The following is a 14293-nucleotide window of genomic DNA, read 5'->3' on the forward strand; positions in this document are numbered from 1 at the left end:
TTTATTATCATTTATACATTGTTTTAAGATTTATAAGCCTTTAAAACTAATTTATAAATTTTAATACATTAATATATTTGTATATTAATTTATACATCTTAAATTAATAATTTTTAATACTACTTACAACTTATTATAACTTTGAAATATTAAATTATTTGATATTTGGAAATAGTGATATAAAAAATTTGTGTGTTTATATCGTCATCGTCAAATATGAAATAATTGAAAGTTTCTAAGTTATATTAAGTCTTAAGTAGTGTCGAGATAATTCATCCATGAAGTTAATCTTTCTATTTAGAGTATGACGCACTTTTTCCTATTTTCATGATTTCTGTCATCCGGCTCATACTTCTCCCCCCCCTCTAAAATAATGCATGATTATTTTTATTCTTATTGATTTCTGAATAACTACATTATATTTTTATTTTCTTGATCAATAATATATTTGAAACATAAAGTAATACAATAAATCAAGAACAATATAGGAAAATAGGAAAGTATGAGCCCGATGACGAAAATCATGAAAATAAGAAAAAATACGTCATACTCCAAATAGAAATATTGACTTCATGGATGAATTATCCTCAACACTACTTAAGACTTAATATAACTTAGAAACTTTCAATTATTTGATATTTGAAAATGACGATATAAACACACAATTTTTTTTATATCACTATTGCCAAATATCAAATAATTTAATATTTTGAAGTTATAATAAGTTGTAAATCGTGTAGAAAATTATTAATTTAAGATGTATAAATTAATTTTATAATAGATTAATGTATTAAAAATATACATTAGTTTTAAAGGCTTACAAATCAATCTAAAACAATGTATAAATGGATAATAAATAACTTAAAAACCCTTTAATGACTTTTAGTGATAAAACCCCTCAACTATTTTTGAATCGTAAAAAAAAACCCTCAACTAAGTTTTCAACATTATAAACCCTCAACTGATAAACCGTTAACATATGTCACCCTCTGTCACGGTTTTTTAGACGGAGGGTAACATATGTTAACGGAACTAAAGTTGAGGGTTTATTTCACATGATTTTTAGTTGAGGGTTTTTTTTACGATTCATCTTTAGTTGAGGGATTTAATTACTAAAAACCCTATACATAACATCTTTATCTCTTTTTTTTTTCTTTTAACTCAAGTTAAGATACGTCCAAGATCGTCAGCAAAAAAAAAAAAAGAATAAGAAAACAAATAAACTAGACACGTACCTTCTTCCAAATCTTTAAGCAAAAAAACTTCTTATCTCCGTCTCCACTTTTTGTCTCAAGCCAGAAAACTTAACGAACCCTTTTTTATGAAACAGAGCATATCACAGCAGCACAACAGAGACGTTAGACTTCCTGTCTTAATCTCTCTCTAAATCTTCTGTTTAACTCCCTTAAGTAAGTTGACTCCTTCTATCTTCTTATCTATTATTTTTCTCTCTGGTTTTATTAGCTTTGTAGTTTAAGTCTTATAAGGATTATTTGCTTAACCTCTGTTTTAATCCTGTAAAAAAAACAGATACAATTTGTTGCTCTTTCTTCCTTGATTGAACGGCTCGGAAAACTGACTTACGTCTACTTGTCATACGATTCTGCTCACACTCGGTATGATGAATCTGATATATGTGTTTCTTAATTTATGCTATTCAACTACAGTCTCAGAAGTCTAAATCTAGACAACTTTGAAAGGCTCGGAAAACTTACGTCTACTTGTTGACTACGTGATATAGGTGCCAATCGGGAGTCTGCTGATACCTAATAAATTATTCAAAAGCAAAACTGAGGTAATTATTTGTTTGACATTCCTGGTACATGTACTTATGCATTGAGTTAATGATTTATTCAAGTTCTAGATTGTTTGGTTGCAGATTTTTTGAATTTCTAAATGTCTTCGAGTAATGCTAATCATGCTATGAGGCAATGGATGTATGCAAGAATTGATCCCAATACCAATCAGGTCTCTAATGCATTTACAGAAGGATTGAAATATTTCATGGTTGTTGCCAAAAACCATGTTTTATTTACTCAAAAGCAGAAAATATTTTGCCCGTGTATTAAGTGTGAGAATAGAAAATTTCTTGATGAGCAAACAGTCACTGGCCATTTATATAACAGAGGATTTATGGCCAATTATCTTGTTTGGGTTGCACATGGAGAAGTGTATGAGGTTGACAATCACTCACGACATGCTCAGGAAAATACAAACACGCCCACAGATGTTTCCATGCAAGCTCCAAACTCTTATGTTGAGATGATAAGTGATGCCTTTAATGAGCATACGTCCTCTCATGAAAGCATTGAAGAAGATCCCAACGAAGAAGCCAAAAGATTTTTCAGTCTGTTAAATGCAAGCCAAAATCCAATATATGATGGATGTCGAGAAGGACACTCACAATTGTCATTGGCGGCTCGATGTATGACACTGAAAACAGACTATAACTTGTCTGAGAAGTGCATGGATTATATTGCTGAAATGTTGAAAGACTACATGCCTGCAGATAACAATGCCACTGCTTCATACTATGACACAAAGAAACTGATGCGGTCTTTGGGGCTGCCTTACAAAAAGATAGATGTGTGTCAGAATAATTGTATGATCTTCTGGAAAACCGACGCAGACCTAGAAAGCTGTAAATTCTGTGGAGCTGCGAGATTCAAAAGTACAAAAAAACCTGGAAGAAAACAAGTTCCTTTTCGACAAATGTTTTATCTGCCAATAGCTGATAGACTGAAAAGATTATATCAGTCAAAGAAGACAGCTTCACATATGAGGTGGCACAAAGAACATTATTCAACTCAGGACAGTAATGTAATGAGTCATCCATCAGATGGTGAAGCATGGAAACACTTTAACCAGGTAGATCCTGTTTTTCCAATGAATCTAGAAATGTCTATCTTGGTTTGTGCACAGATGGATTTAATCCTTTTGGTATGTCTGGTCAAAATTATTCGTTGTGGCCGGTGATTCTTACTCCATATAATCTACCACCTGACATGTGTATGAAACGTGAGTTTATGTTTCTCACAATATTAATCCCTGGTCCAAACCATCCAAAAAGGAGTTTAGATGTGTTTTTACAGCCTCTCATAGAGGAGCTTAATGGTTTATGGACTGATGGAGTTGAGTCATATGATGTATCGCTGAAGCAGAACTTTACATTACGAGCTATGCTTTTATGGACGATCAGTGATTTTCCCGCTTATGCTATGTTATCTGGATGGACAACTCATGGTCGTTTAGCATGTCCTTATTGTATGGGTGATACTGAAGCTTTTTGGCTGAAGCATGGAAGGAAAACATGTTGGTTTGATTGTCACCGTCGTTTTCTTCCAAAAGACCATCCTCTATGCCGAAACAAGAAAAACTTCAAAAAAAATAAAGTAGTTGATTCTGATCCACCAACAATATATTCAGGCGAAGATTTATGGAGTGATCATGTGATGGGTTTACCAAAGACTGTTAACTGTGGAGGAGAAGGACATCCAAAAATATCGGGATACGGTGAGAAACATAATTGGCATAAGCAGAGTATATTTTGGGAATTACCTTATTGGAAACATCTTCTTCTTCGTCATAATCTTGATGTGATGCATATAGAGAAGATTTTTTTTGATAATATCATCAATACATTGATGAATGTTCAAGGAAAAACAAAAGACAATGTTAAATCCCGTCTTGATTTGGCTGATATTTGCAATCGGAAAGACCTGCATATGACTAGTGACGGAAAAGCTCCAGTTCCATTATTTAGATTATCTCCTCAATCCAAGACATGTCTATTTAATTGGTTGAAAAAGGAAGTTAAATTTTCTGATGGTTATTCATCAAATCTATCTTCTTCGGTTGATTTTAATGGAGGAAAGCTTTCTGGAATGAAGAGTCATGATTGTCATGTTTTTATGCAAAGATTACTTCCAATAGCTTTTGCGGAGTTATTACCTAGCAACATCCATCAAGCATTATTGGGTATTTATTCTATGTACATATAATTCTTCTTACATAAGTGATGAATACAAATATTGATAATTATTTTCTTACAGGTATAAGTTTATTCTTTCGTGATCTGTGTGCACGGACCTTGGACAAAGATTCTGTGGAGATATTAACTAGCAATATCGCTATTATCTTGTGTAACTTGGAAAAAATATTTCCACCATCTTTTTTTGATGTGATGGAGCATTTGAGCGTTCATCTCCCTTACGAGGCAAAACTAGGTGGTCCAGTCCAATTTCGATGGATGTATGCGTTTGAAAGATATATGTATCATTTGAAGAAGAAGGCAAAAAATAAAGCTAAAATTGAAGGATCCATCGTAGAACAATATGTTAACGAGGAAATTTCAGATTTTTGCTCATATTATTTTGAAGCTTATATCAGGACTAAAAGTCGCAATGATTCTCGCAATGATGATGGAGGTGGCGTCCATAACAACTTATTTCCAGATATTTCTGAAATATTTTTACAAGGTGGAAGAGGCAGTGGAAAATCTTTGGACTTTTGGTTGGACTCAAAAGATTATCAACGTGCGCACTCATACGTCCTTTTAAATTGTAGTTATCTGCAACCCTTTGAAAAGTAAGTTAACTTTAAATTTGATATTGGTCTTAAGATTATTATATTTCATAATACACTGTGATTTTTGTATACAGATTATTTGAAGAAGACATAAAAAGGACGTATCCCACCACAAATGAGGCTCAGTTGTTTGATTTAAAAGAACATCAGTTTGCATCATGGTTAGAAAAACATGTAAGTATTAAACTGACATCTAGCAATATCTAAAATATAAAGTACCTTACTTACTATAATGATTGTATTTCTCAGATTGGAGGCGACACAAATCGCAGTATATATCCGTTATGGTTGCATGACTTGGTACACGGACCGGCAACTAAAGTAACCTCTTGGCCAATATATTTTTGTCGAGGATACAACTTCCATACGCTAGATCATGGAAAAGATCGCAGTACGTTCAACTATGGTGTTTGTGTGAAAGGAACATCTGATTTAACTGAAGAATCTGAATGTTATGGAATCATAAAACAAATATTTGAGTTGTATTATCCAGGAGTTGTTGGTCTTCGAATTGTACTTTTCAGATGCGATTGGTATGACTCAACAATGGATAAAGGTGTACGCATAAACAGATCTGGGATCGTTGATGTTAATCGCTCTAGACGGTACGGAAAATATGATCCGTTTATTTTTGCTAGCCAAGCGGACCAAGTATGCTTTATATCATATCCTCGTCTAAGCGAAAAGAATAGTGATTGGTATGCTACAATGAAGATGCAACCAAGGGGAAAAGTTATATGCAGTGAGGAATTGGATCCGAGTCCTTTACAATACGAGAGTGATAATACTGTTATTGTGGCTGATCCATTTATCACAGTCAATGATTTAGCTGACCAACAAGAACAGTTTGTCAACCTGCATGATGTTCTTGATGAGGAACTAGACTCAGAACAAGATGACGAAGTATCTCAAGATTCTCAATCAACAGAAGACAGTTCAGACTTCTGAGACGTCTAGACGTGAAACTGCGACCAAGAAGATGACAAATCCTCTTTTTATTCTTTAGTTTTCTTACATTGACATCTTGATTATTAACAGCTCTCTTTTTTTTCTTTTGAAACACTTACCAGCTCATTCTTCCTTTAATTGTTTAAACTGTCTCTATTTCAGCATTTTTAAATTTATTTCTAAATTCATCGACCTATTTTTCTCTCATTTATATATTAATTTATCTCCTATTTAGCAAAGTATGAAAAACAGAGTGATGTGTTCAAAAAAAAAAAGAAGAAAAACAGAGTGTTACACTCGTGGTTCCTTGGCTCTGCGAATTTGGTTAACAATTGGGCTTATCACGGGATCGGGCCTGATTTTTCATACAGAACAGTGAGGACCCTTGACCATATGCTTTCCTTTGTTTCTTCACCTGAGAAAAAAAAAGAGCGACAGAGCGGCGATGGCTATTCGGAAGCGATCTTCACAGCCACAACAGATGGAGCTCCGGCGATAGCAGTTCAAGCTTGGATGGTGCTCTCGGACTTCCCCTGGTCTTCAATCTGCTGCAGAGAAGCTGAACCGACAACACATCCGAGCATTGGCGATGGGTTCTTCTTCTCTTCTTCCTCCTCAGGCTTCTACTGTTTACATATGAGGACGACATGCATGTACAGAGTTAACTCTTTTCTATCGGTGAACTCCTCAACTTCTATAACTCTTTTCTGTCGTTTCATGGTTGTGTATGGAAACAGACCTGTGGTCCTGACTCTTTTATGTCGTCTCATGGTTATATTTTCTTTCTACTACTGCCGAAAATATAGTTTCTTGTTGTTACTTGAGAGTGACTGTGTTTACTGGTTTTCGTATAGTTTTTTATTCTCTTTTCAAGCATGTATGTGCTCTGTTTTGACTGATTTTCAGTAGATGACTTTGTTTAATTGTTTTAACGGTTTGAATTTTGAAATGGTAAATTCAGTTTTGGTAAGTTATTCTAGTTTCATACTAAAAGTTCTATACTTTTGAGTTTTATTTGAAAATTTATTAAATAGTTCACAAGAAATGAGCTTGTAACTACGAATATATTTACTTTTTAGTCAAATGTTTTTCCCTCCTTATATTTCATTTGCCGCTTCACTTTAGTTTGTTTAGAGAATATTATGCTAAAAAGATATGGATATACCAATATCGGGAGGTTTAGATTTTGTTATTTTCATATGCATATATATTTATATACAGCCTATACGGTGTTTTTAACAATCCAGTAAACTTCTGCATCGCAGTTCTTTGAAAGCAACTCATCTCCAGATGGCAAATGAGGGTGAAAATCATGGAGCAGCCCAACCTATGAATGTCTTAGGTGTTCTTAATCCTTCCAGAGTGAATGGATCATTGTGGTAAAAAGAAAGATACTGTATATATATTTTATATATATGAACCTCACGTTATTGTTTAAGTTACCTTATATTTTTGCTTTTGTTTATAGGTTCAAACGTGATTCCGTAATCACTAGTGAGATAAGAACAATCATCCGATCTGATTTTCCTGGCCCATATAGAAACTGGTCAACTACCCCGAAACATGTAAAAGAGCGATGGTGGTTCACATTCAAGGTATATCACAAAACATTACATATACAAAAAAATTAAAAAAAAATCTTGTTTTATGTTTCCATTGGAATAGAAATACTTATGCCATATGTATAGCGCTCTTACATTTTTAAAAAATATATTTCAGAGCAAATTCTTTTGGAATGACTTGATTGAATCCGAGGTGCGTAAGATGTTTTGCAAATGTGCTGCGACTAAACTGATCGATATGATCAGCCGAGTAAAAGAAAGAGGTAAACAGCCATATTGGATCCTTGATGATTACTACAAAGACTTGGTTGCCTACTGGGGAACAGATAAAGCTAAGGAAAAAAGTAAAAAAGCGTCTAAGAGTCGAATGTCAGATCGAAACGGGCTGGGACCTCATAAACACCGAGCTGGCTCACGTTCATATGCTAGGGTTGCCGATATATTGGTAAGACACTTGTTTTCATATGTACTACTTTAAATATTATTTTCTAACACTTCTATTTTGTAGAAAGAAAAGAACGGAGATGCATCTTACATTGATGTTCTTCGTGAGACACACAAGAAATCAGACGGGTCATTTGTGGATGAAAGGGCAAGGCTAATTAGTGAAGGATTTGAAAAAAATGTAGCTGATCATATGCTTGAAGATGATATCCTAGTCACAGAAGAGCTAACTTCTGAGAAGAAGAATCAAATGTATTTGAAGGTAATGCAATAGTTCTAAAAATCTTTTTATTTTCCTAGATTTCTTCATAGATTTTTTTTGTCTTACATATATTATATTCTACAGTTGGTTGATTCAACACAAGGTCGTGTGTTTGGTCTTGGAGCTCTTCTTAGTGAGGTTTCCCTCAATGCTAAAATGCCAGTCACCATTGAAACCCACTTAGAAAGTGATGAGTTCAAGAAAAAGGTGGAAGACATTTCTCAAGAAAATGAAGATATCAAAGAAAGGCTGAGCAAACTTGAAGGCTTGGAGAAAATGATTGCCATCCTTTGTCCAGCTATTCTATCCAGGGGTGTCAACAACAACCAAGTTTAAATTGGCTGCTTTTGTTATTTTTCGAAGGTTTTATTAGTTTTATTCTACTTTTAAATTATTGCTGGATTTTCTCTATTAATGCATTGTTGATTTTTTTGAATATTTTAGTTTATTTAATAAAATTGGTCATTTGACTTTTGTTTATTATAAAATATATATATATATATATATATATATATCATAAAAGCTAAATAAAACATCAAATATTGCTTATAAAAAAACAATTAATCTATGCAACGTTGTTGATATCTACTAATTTTATTAAAATATTAATTGTTAACCATATAGTAGCCACGTCAAAAAATATTGGCAACAAATGTACTATTTAAAAATAATTATAGGAAAATTTGCAACAAAATTAGCTACATCTTTTATATAGCAAATTTTGTAACAATTTTAATTGCAACGTTAAAATTGTACCAATATATTTTTCTATATATTTTGTTGCATTAATATTACTAAATTTCAGAAAACAATAATTGCAAATTTGCAATGTTGTTTGCTATATATTTTACGTAGCAATGACTTGCCACCATTTATGGTTACAAAATATGTTGTAAATATACAACAAAATTGCTATAAAAAATTGTTGCAATAATATGACATATATAGCAACATTTCAATTTGTTGCTAATTTTGCTACGTATATGCAACAAACATGGATTTGCAACATTCAAACAGCAAGAAGTTAAAATTTGTTGCAATTTTATTGCAATTTTATATTTGCAACAATATATGAGCATATTGCAACAATATATCATTATTGCAATAGAGCTCTTTTCTTGTAGTGTCTCAACTCTAGTCAATGGTACAATAGAAAGAACACTTGGAGGAATACCTTTAAAGGGACCGGTTCTGTATGTTGGCAATCACATATTCCTTGATCTTGAACTGCGTCCAGCAGCAATTCATTTCTTAAAAAAGAGGAACATTATCTTCTGTGGCCTGGCACATCCTGTGATGTTTGCCAAAAATATAAGCTCAAAGCTCCCTGATGTGCAGATGTTCCTCACAGTTAGGATAATAGGCGCAGTTCCTGTCGCAAACATGAATTTCTACAAGCTGCTTCGTTCAAAGGCTCATGGGGTGTTGTATCCTGAAGATGTATGTGCAGCTTTGCACAGAAAAGTAGTCAACAGTTTTTGTTTTCTCCATGTATGGCTTTGACACATTTTCTGTAGATCATTTGTAAATGATAATAAATCATTTATAGGACTTTCTAAATATCTGTTATCATTTATTGACGCTTATAAGGTTTATAAATCATTTTTAAATGATAATAAATAATATACTTTTTTGTAAAAGTCTACAAATCATTTGTAAATATTTAAAAATCATTTATAATGGTTTATAAACCATATTTTAAGGGTTATAAATCTTTTATAAAATCTTATAAATCGTTTATAAGAGTATAAAGAAACTTATACTTATAAGACAATTTATAGATTATCTATAAGGGTTTATAAATCTTTCATAAAATTTATAAATTATCTATAAGAGTTTGTAAAGACATTTATAAGATTTTATAAAACAATTTATAGATCATATATAAGGATTTATTAAACCATTTATTAGGTTCATAAATCTATTTATAATTGGTTATCAAAACAATTTATAAGGCTATCTAAATATCTTATTAAATTATAATTCATTTATAAGAGTTTATAAAATCAGTTTATAAGGATATGTAATAACAAACTTGAACTTAGTTTTCTATAAGGCTTTATACGGATTATAAATAATTTATAAATGTTTATAAATCATTTATGAAGATTTATAAATTGTTTATAAATACTTATAAATTATTTATAAGGGTTTATAATTCATTTATAAGAATATATAAAAATATTTATAAGGTTTTATAAAATCATTTAAAAGGATTTGTAAAATTTTCTAAGGGTATTTTGTTTATAAAGTCTTAAAAACATTTTAAAAAAGCTTATAAATCATTTATAAGGATTTGTAGAAAACTTTTGTCTAAATTATAAACTAATTTTAAGGGGTTTATGAATCATTTATAAGAATATATAGAAATTTTTTTTATAAGGGTCTATAAATAATTTATAAGGTATTTAATAGACTTTGTAAGGGTTTATAAAAATCCTTACAAAGGTAATTCATTTATAAGGACGTCCGTGGGTGTTCATTTATAAGGATTTGTAGATTTTCAAAAGGTAATTCATTTATGAAGTCTTATAACATTTTATAAAGACTGAATCACTTATAAGGGTTTGTGAAAACTTTTTCCAAATTATAAATTTGTTTATAAGGGTTAATAAAACATCTATAAGAATATATATATATATATATATGTAACCTATGGGTATAAAGGGTGAATATGGAACTAAGGGGAATAATCATTCCTACTCGTTCTTTAAGAGTTACATCATTTTTGAAGAACTTTTGTTGTGTCTAATTCTTCGTCACTTCTTAAATTTTAGGGTGTTTTACAAAACCAACCCATATTTTCAAGTCAAAACCAAAACTAACCCTTTTTTTTGTCCATACTATTCATCAATAAAATTTCCATACTATCCTTATGTTTTTGAATTATTCACAAAATTGTCATTTTTATTTATTTTTTTATTAATTTCGAAATTAACAAAAAACCAAATACACCCTAACCATTTCTTCTTATTTACAAAAATACCATCATCATCAATTTTTTCAACCACCATGAACCACCATTTTTGAGCTCTAAAGCCCTAGAATTCAATTTTCAACCACTTTTTTCTCATTCTAACCCAAAAAACTTCATTTCCTCTCATCTCCTCTACATTTCCATCTAAAAAACTCTCATAACTATCATTTTCATAATCACAAACTTCATATTTTCGAGTTTCTTTATTAGTGAATCGTTAAAGATGCTTCTTTTTGCTCATATTTGGAGTTTGGACGGTTGAAAAGGTTGGAAACGAGCTTTACACAGGAAAAAGGTAACTATTTACATGGTTTTCGTTCTTTTTCAGATCTGTGTCGCAACGGTAGACTGTTTTGTATGTCTACGCCTCCGTGGAGACTTACGATGGAGTCTATTTGTCAACGCACGGGTTAGTTTTGCAATTGACCAGACAAATTTTTTTTCTAACGCAGACTTCCTCAGTAATCTCCGTCTTTACTTTTGACAACAAAAATAAAACTTTCGGTAGACTTACTAAGACGTCTACCTAAAAGAGGTTAGTTTTTCATTTGACCGAACTTTTGACTTTTCAAAATAGACTTCAACGAAAGTCTACAAAATGTAAACTGCCAACGAAGTCTATAAAATGTCAGTTTTGCATTTGACCAAAACTTTGACTTCGTGGAATAGGTTAGTTTTGTGTTTGACCAAAAATTTTAAAAAGCAATCAAAAATTTATTAAATTGTAGACTTCATATGCAGTCTTCTTATCTTAAAAAAAAAATGTAGACTGCGTATAAAGTCTACTTTTTTATTTTGGTCAAATGCAAAACCAACCCGTCGGATTTGAGAGTAGACTTCACAAGAAGTCTACACACCCGTAGACGTTCATTTCAATCTACTGATTGGAAGTCAAACTTGGTCAATTGCAAAACTAACCTCTTTCAAAAAAATTCAAACATGTAGACTGCATATGAAGTCTAGTTCTGAAAGTCAAATCTTGGATGAATTCTGGTCAATTGCAAAAAGTAACCTTTTTAAATTGTCGACTGAAATAAAAGTCTACATGTACAAAATCACAACTTTTATTCAACTATAGAAAGCAACCCGTAAAATGGTCAATTGCAAAAACGAACCCAAAAGTAGATCTATTTGACAGTCTACGTCTGTAAATTGAAAAGAACGTCTATATCTTCAGAGACTGAATATTAAGTCTGCATAGAAAAATCTATAAAAATGTGAATTTGTGTATTATTCATTAAGTTTTTTCTAGTTTTTTTTGTTTGACAGTGTGTGTTAGTTAATCCTAATGGGTTTGAGTGATTTTGAAAAGAATTTTTTTATAATTATGAAGGTATAATTCATTTGATTTGACAATGTTGTTAGCTAATAATTGTAGACGTATTTGTAAGTCTTCGTTTATAGTTTTGCTAGTAAGGCTGAGCTTGTTTCAAAGCTGAAGTCAGTGGCTGTGGAATATAAATTTACATTCTCAGCATATAAGACAACGAAAACTCTGTATGTGGCTAAGTGTCGTGTTCAAGGATGTGGTTGGAAACATAGAGCGAGTGTGAAGCATGGGCCAAAGACATTTTGGGTGACAAACTATTCGAAAAGGATGAAGAATCAAAAAGGTTGAAGAATGTTCCTTGTGCATGATGGCTGTATACATGGTAAACTTCTTGAAATGACACAAGAAGATTATGATCTGAACAACAAATTGAGAAGATGGTGCTAACCTATTCCTTACCAAACATCATTTAAAACAAATGACTCCGAATAGACAAATACTCCTCTTATGCCTGTCACGAATAATCGACAAGTACGGAACTTGATCGAGTTATCTAAGACACACTTTGTACGCCTTTGTGTATCAAGCCTGCGCCAAATACACTAGAAATTTTTGGATTGACTATATGTTAGATAATAAGTGTAGACATTTTTGTAAATCTACAAATGTAGACTGCAGTTGAAGTCTACATCGTAAATTCTATTAAAAGTGTATTTGTGTATTATTCATCATATTTTTTCATGATTTAATTATTTTACAGTGTATGTTAGTAAAATTTTAATGGTCTTGGATGAATTTCACAATTTAATGTGTTATAATTATACATTTGATACTTATTGCAAATTGTTTTGATTAGTGTTATTCTTGAAAAATTTTGGGAAAATTTTGTATAGATTTTCTTCTTCTCACATGTGTGTTAGTTATTATTTTAGCTTATGGTGGTTTTACTTGTTTGCTTGGTTAGATCTTGTGAAAAAATTGATATCTAACAAAAAATTAATAGTATCATACAAGTGAAAACAACTAAAAATGAATACAATGATTATGCATTAAAAAATTATTTAAAAATTAATATTTTATTATGAAAGTTATTATAGAGCAATATATTAAAAAGTATTCTTAAGTATGTTTGATTTTTCATAATCTTGATGCCTCAAATAAAATCTTGGAAAAAGTACCTGCAAAATAAGATAGAGTTATGAGAAAAACATAAGATAAAAAATGAAATCATATTTTAGTAGACTTTTTATTAAGTCTACGTAAAGTTATTGTTTAGTAGACTTTAGTTGAAGTCTACACTAATGGAAAATTTTCATATCTAAAAGTGTGCATTTAGAAAATTTGAAAATACTTTGTTCTGGAAAATATTTCAAAAATGGTTTTTTTGTCATCCTTGTAACAAAGCAAAAAGATAATGTATGAATCTATAAGTTTAGTTCATTATAAACACAAAATATCTTATAATGAATATATGGAAAGCTTACATTTTTGGGAAGATGATTTGAAAACATTGGAAGAGAATACCTGCAAAATAAAATAAAATTATGAAAAATAAGATAAAAATTAAAATCATATTTGGGTAAACTTCTAATGAAATATGCTTAAAAATCAAGGCTAGTAGACTTCATTTGAAGTCTACCAGCCGTAAGTTGTAAGTATATTTCAAATGAAGTCTACTCTATAAAAAAAATAGATCTGAAAAATAAATATATTAAAAATATGAAATAAGTCTAAATCTAAAAAACTTTTAAAAATATGATTTAATAGACAAAATAGTTATAAATTAAAGACATATTAATATGAATTTTAATATGTAACTTTATTTGAATATAAATACTAGAACACAAATATGCTTCCCGATATGCTTCCCGGACTTCAACATCATTCATGTTCCACGGGCGCGCAATCAGACTTCAGATTTTTTAGCTAAGACTGCAAGATCCTTCCATAGGGAGTTATTTTTTATGGTTGTTCTATTCCGGTTTGGTTACCCAAACCACCTCAAGTTTGAGTAATAGAATGGCCTTTTGACGTCAAAAAAAAAAAAAAATACTAGAAGAACACAAATTTTAATCTATAGATGTAAACCTTACTTTTCTAGGAGGAGAAGAGAACAACTATGGAAGAAAATACCTGCAAAATAAGATAAAATTATTAAAAAACATAAAAAAAATTAAGTCATATTTTTGTAGACTTCCAATGAAGTATGCTTAAACTTTGTGGTTTAGTAAACTTCATATGAA

General features: G+C 31.0%; 2 protein-coding genes across 2 annotated transcripts; both read left to right on the top strand.

Annotated features, from left to right (window-relative positions):
• The first annotated feature begins 991 nt into the window (after nucleotides 1-991).
• Nucleotides 992-9377, top strand: LOC117132958. The gene is made up of 2 exons (XM_033288578.1): nucleotides 992-6877; nucleotides 7004-9377. The coding sequence occupies exon 1, from the start codon at nucleotides 1897-1899 to the stop codon at nucleotides 2974-2976; it is 1080 nt and encodes a 359-aa protein (XP_033144469.1). The 5' UTR covers nucleotides 992-1896; the 3' UTR covers nucleotides 2977-6877; nucleotides 7004-9377.
• LOC117132714 lies at nucleotides 6826-8139 on the top strand. The gene is made up of 5 exons (XM_033287542.1): nucleotides 6826-6914; nucleotides 7004-7130; nucleotides 7255-7542; nucleotides 7606-7803; nucleotides 7888-8139. Exons 1-5 carry the CDS (start codon nucleotides 6826-6828, stop codon nucleotides 8137-8139), a joined length of 954 nt encoding a protein of 317 aa, XP_033143433.1.
• Nucleotides 9378-14293: the final 4916 nt, after the last annotated feature.

This window comes from Brassica rapa, chromosome A03 (genome assembly GCF_000309985.2).
Source record: "Brassica rapa cultivar Chiifu-401-42 chromosome A03, CAAS_Brap_v3.01, whole genome shotgun sequence".
NCBI classification, from domain to species: Eukaryota; Viridiplantae; Streptophyta; class Magnoliopsida; order Brassicales; family Brassicaceae; genus Brassica; species Brassica rapa.

What these genes read in the sequence shown, in the direction of transcription:
- LOC117132958 (XM_033288578.1), top strand. Translation starts at nt 1,897, where the DNA reads ATGTCTTCGAGTAATGCTAATCATGCTATGAGGCAATGGATGTATGCA.
- LOC117132714 (XM_033287542.1), top strand. Translation starts at nt 6,826, where the DNA reads ATGGCAAATGAGGGTGAAAATCATGGAGCAGCCCAACCTATGAATGTC. An exon ending in AGAGTGAATGGATCATTGTG is followed by an intron (nt 6,915 to 7,003) that starts GTAAAAAGAAAG and finishes TTTTGTTTATAG; the next exon opens with GTTCAAACGTGATTCCGTAA. An exon ending in AGAATCAAATGTATTTGAAG is followed by an intron (nt 7,804 to 7,887) that starts GTAATGCAATAG and finishes TATATTCTACAG; the next exon opens with TTGGTTGATTCAACACAAGG.